The following is a 9,040-nucleotide window of genomic DNA, read 5'->3' on the forward strand; positions in this document are numbered from 1 at the left end:
TCCAATTCCTCCAAACCACTCAGAACCTTGGCAATGTTCTCCCTCCTCCCACTGGAACAAACTCATGTCCAAGTCCATCTCCTCCTCCAAACCCTTTGGAAAACCCCTGGAAAAGCGGGAATTCAGAGCAGGGCGGTGTCGATGGCCGCCTGCAGGCGCTGCAGCAGCGCCTCGGGCGCCGGGCCCGGCCCGTTGGGGCCCAGCCTGCGGAAATCCTCGTTAGCGCTTAACGAGCTCAGCACGGCGGCCGCGCGCCTCAGGTCGAAGACGGCGTGCAGCATTCCCAGGGCGGAAATGGCGGCCTTGGAATTCCCTCGGGATGAGGATTCCTCGTCCAGGCCCTGCTCCAGCACGGAGATCCGGTTTTCTGCAATGACTCGGAGGAAGGTGTAGAATTCCCGGTAGTCGATGCCCGTGCAGGATTTCATGATCAGCTAAAGAAAATATGGAGTGAGAACGGGAATGGCGGCGGGAAAAAATCCGGGAAAAATCCCTGGAATTGGATTGGATGGAGTTGGGGAGTTCTTTGGAATCATCGATAATTATGGTTAAGGGTTTTCTCATTGGGATTGTTGCTGGTTGTTTTTTCCCAAATATTAATTGTGGGGATTTTCCCAAATATTCGTTTTTGGAAGGAAATCAACCCAAGGAGAGAGGGAACATCTTCCAGAAATAAATTGGAATTTCGTTCATCTGGAAGATTTTGGAAGGAATTTCACCCATTCTCTTCCTCATGGAATTTTGGTTGGATTGTGCAGTTTGGTTTTCTGGATTCTTTCCCAGCTCCAGGGATCCAAGGGCAGCCACGGATTCGCTGGGAATTCTATCCCAGCCTGGAATTCCTTCCCTGAATCTTAACTAAATTCCCATTTTTCCAATGGGAAGCCATTCCTGTCTCCTGTCACTCCAGGTTTATCCCAAATCCCTCTCCAGCTTTTCTGGAGCTGAATTGTTTTCCCAAATATTAATTGTGGAATTTTCCCAAATATTCGTTTTTGAAAGGAAATTAACCCAAGGACAGGGAACATCTTCCAGAAATAAATTGGAATTTTCCACATCTAGACCATTGGTTTTCTGGATTCTTTCCCAGCTCCAGGGATAGGACAGCCACGGCTTCTCCGGGAATTCTATCCCAGCCAGGAATTCCTTCCCTAAATCCCCATTTTTCCAATGGGAAGCCATTCCCTGTCTCCTGTCATTCCAGGTTTATCCCAAATCCCTCTCCAGCTTTTCTGGAGCTGGATTGTTTTCCCAAATATTAATTGTGGGAATTTTCCCAAATATTCGTTTTTTGGAAAGAAATTAACCCAAGGACAAGGGAACATCTTCCAGAAATAAATTGGAATTTTCCTCATCTAGACCATTTTGGAAGGAATTTCACTTCATCTCTTCCTCATGGAATTTTGGTTGGATTGTGGAGTTTGATCTTCTGGATTCTTTCCCAGCTCCAGGGATTCAGAAGCAGCCACGGCTTCTCCGGGAATTCTATCCCAGCCAGGAATTCTTCCCAAAATCTTCCCTAAATCCCCATTTTTCCAATGGGAAGCCATTCCCTGTGTTCTCCAGCTTTTCTGGAGCTGGATTGTTTTCCCAAATATTAATTGTGGGAATTTTCCCAAATATTCGTTTTTGGAAGGAAATTAACCCAAGGAGAGAGGGAACATCTTCCAGAAATAAATTGGAATTTGGTTCATCCGGAAGATTTTGGAAGGAATTTCACCCACCCAAGAGGGTGGTGAATGTTGGAAAATTCCTCATGGAATTTTGGTTGGATTGTGCAGTTTGGTTTTCTGGATTCTTTCCCAGCTCCAGGGATTCAAGAACAGCCACGGATTCTCTGGGAATTCTATCCCAGCCAGGAATTCCTTCCCTAAATCCCCATTTTTCCAATGGGAAGCCATTCCCTGTCTCCTGTCACTCCATGTTTAATCCCAAATCCCTCTCCAGCTTTTCTGGAGCTGGATTGTTTTCCCAAATATTAATTGTGGGGATTTTCCCAAATATTCGTTTTTGGAAGGAAATTAACCCAAGGAGAGAGGGAACAGCTTCCAGAAATAAATTGGAATTTTCCTCATCCAGAAGTTTTTGGAAGGAATCCCACCCATCCTCTTCCTCAGGGAATTTTGGTTGGATTGTGGAGTTTGGTTTTCTGGATTCTTTCCCAGCTCCAGGGATAGCACAGCCACGGATTCTCTGGGAATTCTATCCCAGCCAGGAATTCCTTCCCTAAATCCCCATTTTTCCAATGGGAAGCCATTCCCTGTCTCCTGTCATCCCAGGTTTATCCCAAATCCCTCTCCAGCTTTTCTGGGACTTCCTTAGGCTCTGGAAGGGGCTCTGAGCATTCTCCCTTCTCCAGGTGAACATTCCCAGCTCTCCTCATCCTGACTTTTTCCACCTTTCCAACCAACAATCCAACAACCCGAAGCAATTCCCACACTTTTCCAGGGAACACTTCCCAACAAAACAACTCCCACTTTCCCTAAAACCCATGGAAACCCTGCCGTGGGAACCCCGAGGATCCCGGCATTCCGGGCTGATCCGCGATTGGCTGGTACCTGGCACTGCAGGTGCCAATCATCCACGGGCTCCCGCCATTGGCCGAGCTCCCTCTGCCCGGCATTCCGGGCTGATCCGGGATTGGCTGGTACCTGGCACTGCAGGTGCCAATCATCCACGGGCTCCCGCCATTGGCCAAGCTCCCTCTGCCCGGCATTCCGGGCTGATCCGCGATTGGCTGGTACCTGGCACTGCAGGTGCCAATCATCCACGGGCTCCCGCCATTGGCCCAGCTCCCTCTGCCCGGCATTCCGGGCTGATCCGGGATTGGCTGGTACCTGGCACTGCAGGTGCCAATCATCCACGGGCTCCCGCCATTGGCCCAGCTCCCTGTGCCCGGCATTCCGGGCTGATCCGGGATTGGCTGGTACCTGGCACTGCAGGTGCCAATCATCCACGGGCTCCCGCCATTGGCCCAGCTCCCTCTGCACGGCCGCCAGCTCGTCCTGCAGGAAGCTCCACATGGCGGCCACGTTGCAGCCGTTCACCCAGTTGTGGTTGATGGAGATGGTGTCGTCCTGAGGGAAAAGTTTGGGAAAATCCATGGATAATTAGTCATTAGTCACTAATTAGGTTATTAGGGATGATAATATGGGATTTGCAACTCCAAAAACCTGATTATTTCTTTAGAAACCCAAAATATCCATGATTCCCAAAGTGCTGCCACTGACCCAACTGTGGTTGATAGAAATGGTGTTTTCCTGAGGGAAAAGTTTGGGATAATCCATAGATAATTAGTAATTAGTCACTAATTAGGTGATTAGGGATGATAATATGGGATTTGCCGCTCCAAAAACCTGATTACTTCTTTAGAAACCTAGATTGTCCCTAATTCTCAAAATGCAGCCGTTCACCCAGTTGTGGTTGATGGAGATGGTGTCATCCTGAGGGAAAAGTTTGGGATAATCCATGGATAATTAGTCATTAGTCAATAAATTAGTTATTAGGAATGATAATATGGGATTTGCGGCTCCGAAAATCCTATTCTTGAGCAAATTATAATGTCCCTAATTCCCAAAATGCAGCTGCTGACCCAGTTGTGGTTGATGGAGATGGTGTCTTCCTGAGGGAAAAGTTTGGGATAATTCATAGATAATTAGTAATTAGTCACTAATTAAGTGATTAGGGATGATAATATGGGATTTGCTGCTCCAAAAACCTGATTACTTCTTTAGAAACCCAAAATATCCATAATTCTCAAAATGCAGCCATTGACCCACTTGTGGTTGATGGAGATGGTGTCTTCCTGAGGGAAAAGTTTGGGATAATCCATGGATAATTAGTAATTAGTCACTAATTAAGTTATTAGGGATGATAATATGGGATTTGCCACTCCAAAAACCTGATTCCTTCTTTAGAAACCCACAATGTCCCTAATTCCCAAAATGCAGCTGCTGACCCAGCTGTGGTTGATGGAGATGGTGTCTTCCTGAGGGAAAAGTTTGGGATAATCCATAGATAATTAGTAATTAGATACTAATTAAGTAATTAGGCAAGATAACATGGGGTTTGCCACGCCAAAAATCTGATTATTTCTTTACAAACACAGAATGTCCCTCATTCCCAAAATGCTGCTGCTGACCCAGCTGTGGTTGATGGAAATGGTGTCTTCCTGAGGGAAAAGTTTGGGATAATCCATGGATAATTAGTAATTAGCCACTAATTAAGTGATTAGGGACGATAATATGGGATTTGCTGTTCCAAAAACCTGATTCCTTCTTTAGAAATTCAAAATATCCCTAATTCCTAAAATGTCCCTAATTCCCAAAGTGCAGCTGCTGACCCAGCTGTGGTTGATGGAGATGGTGTCTTCCTGAGGGAAAAGTTTGGGATAATCCATGGCTAATTAGTAATTAGTCAATAAATTAGTTATTAGGAATGATAATATGGAATGTGCTGCTCCAAAAACCTGATTCCTTCTTTAGAAACCCAAAATGTCCCTAATTCCCAAAATGCGGCTGCTGACCCAGCTGTGGTTGATGGAAATGGTGTCTTCCTGAGGGAAAAGTTTGGGATAATCCATGGATAATTAGTAATTAGTCACTAATTAAGTGATTAGGGATGATAACATAGGGTTTGCCACTACAAAAACCTGATTATTTCTTTAGAAACACAGAATGTTCCTAATTCCCAAAATGCGGCTGCTGACCCAGTTGTGGTTGATAGAAATGGTGTTTTCCTGAGGGAAAAATTTGGGATAATCCATAGATAATTAGTAATTAGTCACTAATTAAGTTATTAGGGATGATAATATGGGGTGTGCCACTCCAAAAACCTGATTATTTCTTTAGAAACACAGACTGTCCCTGATTCCCAAAATGCGGCTGGTGACCCAGCTGTGGTTGATGGAAATGGTGTCTTCCTGAGGGAAAAGTTTGGGATAATCCAAAGATAATTAGTAATTAGTCACTAATTAAGTGATTAGGGATGATAATATGGGATTTGCTGCTCCAAAAACCTGATTCCTTCTTTAGAAACCCAAAATGTCCCTAATTCCCAAAATGCAGCTGCTGACCCAGCTGTGGTTGATGGAAATGGTGTCTTCCTGAGGGAAGAGTTTGGGATAATCCATACATAATTAGTAATTAGTGACTAATTAACTTATTAGGAATGATGATATGAAATATGTCGCTCCAAAACCGTCATTCCTTCTTTAGAAACCCACAATGTCCCTAATTCCCAAAATGCGGCTGCTGACCCAGCTGTGGTTGATGGAGATGGTGTCCTCCTGAGGGAAAAGTTTGGGATAATCCAAAGATAATTAGTAATTAGTCACTAATTAAGTTATTAGGAATGATAATATGGAACGTGCTGCTCCAAAAAATCCCATCTTAAAGGGATTTTAAGGATCCTCCCATTCCATGGGCAGGGACACTTCCCACTATCCATGGTGCTCCAAGCTGGAATTTCTCCTTCCTGGAAAGGATTTCCATAATTTCCTATTCCTTTATCCCATGATCTTCCTCTTCCTCACCCCAATTCCCTGCCATGGAATTCCTGGAATGGTTTGGGTGGGAAAGGACCTTAGGGATCATCCCATTCCCTCCAACCCAAGGTGCTCCAAGCTGGAATTCCTCCTTCTTCCATCTTTTCCTCTTCCTTTTTCCCTGGGATCTTCTTCCTCCTCCTCACCCCAATTCCAAGCCATGGAATTCCTGGAATGGTTTGGGTGGGAAGGGACCTTAAGGATCATCCCATTCCCACCATCCCAGGGTGCTCCAAGCCTCATCCAAGCTATCCTTGGACACTTCGAGGGATGAAGCTCCTCTGGCAAAGCCATTCCAAACCTGCCAACATCACCCAGGAGAACGGATCAACCTTTCCCCTGGAAATCCCAATTCCCATCCATCCATCCATCATCCATCCATCCATCCATCCATCATCCATCCATCCATCATCCATCCATCATCCATCCATCCATCTCCCATCCTTCCATCATCCATCCATCCATCATCCATCCCATCATCCATCCATCCATCCATCCATCCATCCATCATCATCCATCATCCATCCATCCATTCCATCCATCATCATCATCCATCCATCCATCCATCCATCCATCCATCATCATCATCCATCATCATCCATCCATCCATCATCCATCCATCTCATCATCCATCCATCCATCATCCATCCATCCATCATCCATCCATCATTCCATCCATCATCATCCATCATCCATCCATCCATCATCCATCACATCTCATCCATCCATCCATCCATCCATCCATCCATCCATCCATCATCCAATCCATCATCATCCATCATCCATCATCCATCCATTCCATCCATCCATCCATCATCCATCACATCCATCCATCCATACCATCCATCCCTCCATCCATCATCCATCATCCATCCATCATCCATCCATCCATCCAACCATCCATCCATCCATCCATCATCCATCCATCATCCATTCCATCATCATCCATCATCCATCATCCATCCATCATCCATCCATCATCCATCCATCCATATCATCCATCCATCATCCATCCATCATCCATCCATCATCCATCATCCATCATCCATCCATCCATCCATCATCCATCCATCATCCATCCATCATCATCCATCAATCCATCACATCCATCCATCCATCATCCATCATCCATCCATCCTCATCCATCACATCATCCATCATCCTACCATCCATCCATCCATCCCTCCATCCATCATCATCCATCCCATCATCATCATCCTATCATCATCATCCATCCATCCATCCATCATCCATCCATCCATCATCCATCCATCCAATCCATCCATCATCCATCCATCATCCATCCATCATCCATCCCTCCATCCATCCATCCATCCATCCATCCATCCATCCATCATCCCTCCATCCCATCCATCCATCCATCCATCCATCCATCATCCATCCATCATCCATCATCCATCATCCATCCATCATCCATCCATCCATCATCCATCATCCATCCATCATCCATCATCACATCCATCATCCATCCATCATCCATCCATCCATCTCACAATCCATCCATCCATCCATCATCCATCATCATCTCATCCATCCATCTATCCATCATCCATCCATCATCCATCCATCCATCCACCATCCTCCATCTCCATCATCATCATCCTCCATTCCATCCATCATCATCATCCATCCATCCATCATCATCCATCCATCATCCATACCATCCATCCATCATCCATCCATCCATCCATCCATCCATCCATCATCCATCCATCCATCCATCTCATCCATCCACATCATCCATCATCCATCCATCCACATCCATCCACTCCATCCTCATCCATCCTATCCATCATCCATCCATCATCCATCATATCCCATCCATTCCACCATCATCCATCCATCCATCATCCATCCATCCATCACATCCATCCATCCATCCATCCATCCATCATCCATCCATCATCCATCCATCATCCATATCATCCATCCATCCATCCATCCATCCATCCATCCATCATCACATCCATCATCCATCATCCACATCCATCACCCATCATCCATCCATCTCATCCATCTCCATCCACCATCATCCATCCCATCCATCACATCCATCCATCATCCATCAACCATCCATCATCCATCCATCATCCATCATCCATCCATCCATCCATCCATCCATCCACCATCTCATCCATCATCATCACATCCACATCATCCATCCATCCATCATCATCCATCATCCATCATCCAACACTCATCCCCATCATCCTCATCCACTCACATTCATCTCATCTCTCTCACATCATCCATACCTCCTCATCCACCATCCCCATCCATCCTCCACCCCACACCACATCCATTCCATCACATCCACCCTCACCTCATCCACCTCATCCACATCTCATCATCCATCACATCATCATCTCATCCATCTCATCCTCCTCAATCATTCCATCTTATATCATCCATTCCACCATCTCTCCACATCATCCACATCATCATCCTCATAATCATCATCACATCCATCTCCATCATCCATCACCATCCATCCATCCATCCATCATCCATCCATCCATCCATCCATCATCCATCATCATCCATCATCCATCCAATCCATCCATCCATCATCCATCCATCCATCATCCATCATCCCATCCTCCATACCATCCATCCATCCATCCATCATCCATCCATCCATCCATCCATCCATCCATCCATCCATTCCATCCATCCATTCCATCCATTCCATCCATCCCATCCATCCATCATCCATCCATCACCATCATCATCCATCCATCCATCCATCCATCCATCATCCATCCATCATCCATCCATCATCATCCATCACCATCCATCCATCCATCCATCCCCATCCACTCCATCCATCCATCCATCCATCCATCATCCATCATCCATCATCCATCCATCATCCATCCATCCATCCATCCATCATCCATCATCCATCATCCATCCATCCATCCATCATCCATCCATCCATCCATCCATCTCCATCCTCCATCCATACCATCCATCATCCATCATCCATCCATCCATCATCCATCCATCCATCCAGCCATCATCCATCACCATACCATCATCCATCCATCCATCCATCCATTCCATCACCATCATCCATCCATCCATCCATCCATCATCCATCCATCATCCATCATCCATCATCCATCCATCCATCCATCCATCCATCCATCCATCCATCCATCATCCATCCATCATCCATCCATCATCCATCCATCCATCCATCCATCCATCATCCATCCATCACATCATCCATCCATCATCATCCACATCCATCCATCCATCCATCCATCCATTCCATCCATCCATCCATCCATCCATCCATCCCTCCATCCATCCATCCATCATCCATCCATCATCCATCCATCCTCATCATCCATCCATCATCCATCCATCCATCCATCCCCTCCATCCACCATCCATCCATCATCCATCCATATCCATCATCCATCACCATCCATCCATCCATCCATCATCCATCACATCCATCCATCA

The 9,040-nt window shown here is 45.8% G+C and overlaps 1 protein-coding gene across 1 annotated transcript in view; it reads right to left on the bottom strand.

Moving 5' to 3' along the window:
- The window catches only part of JMJD4 (jumonji domain containing 4), a 25,503-nt gene continuing 16,463 nt past the window's right edge, over positions 1–9,040 (bottom strand). Inside the window, exons 6-7 of the mRNA XM_064703756.1 lie at positions 2,931–3,077; positions 1–434 (exon numbers count right to left, since the gene is read on the bottom strand). Of these exons, the coding sequence (XP_064559826.1) occupies positions 123–434; positions 2,931–3,077 (459 nt within the window). The 3' untranslated portion in view covers positions 1–122. The remainder of the gene's footprint in view (positions 435–2,930; positions 3,078–9,040) is intronic.

The sequence above is a fragment of the Zonotrichia leucophrys genome, chromosome 2, assembly GCF_028769735.1.
Source record: "Zonotrichia leucophrys gambelii isolate GWCS_2022_RI chromosome 2, RI_Zleu_2.0, whole genome shotgun sequence".
Lineage (NCBI taxonomy): Eukaryota > Metazoa > Chordata > Aves > Passeriformes > Passerellidae > Zonotrichia > Zonotrichia leucophrys.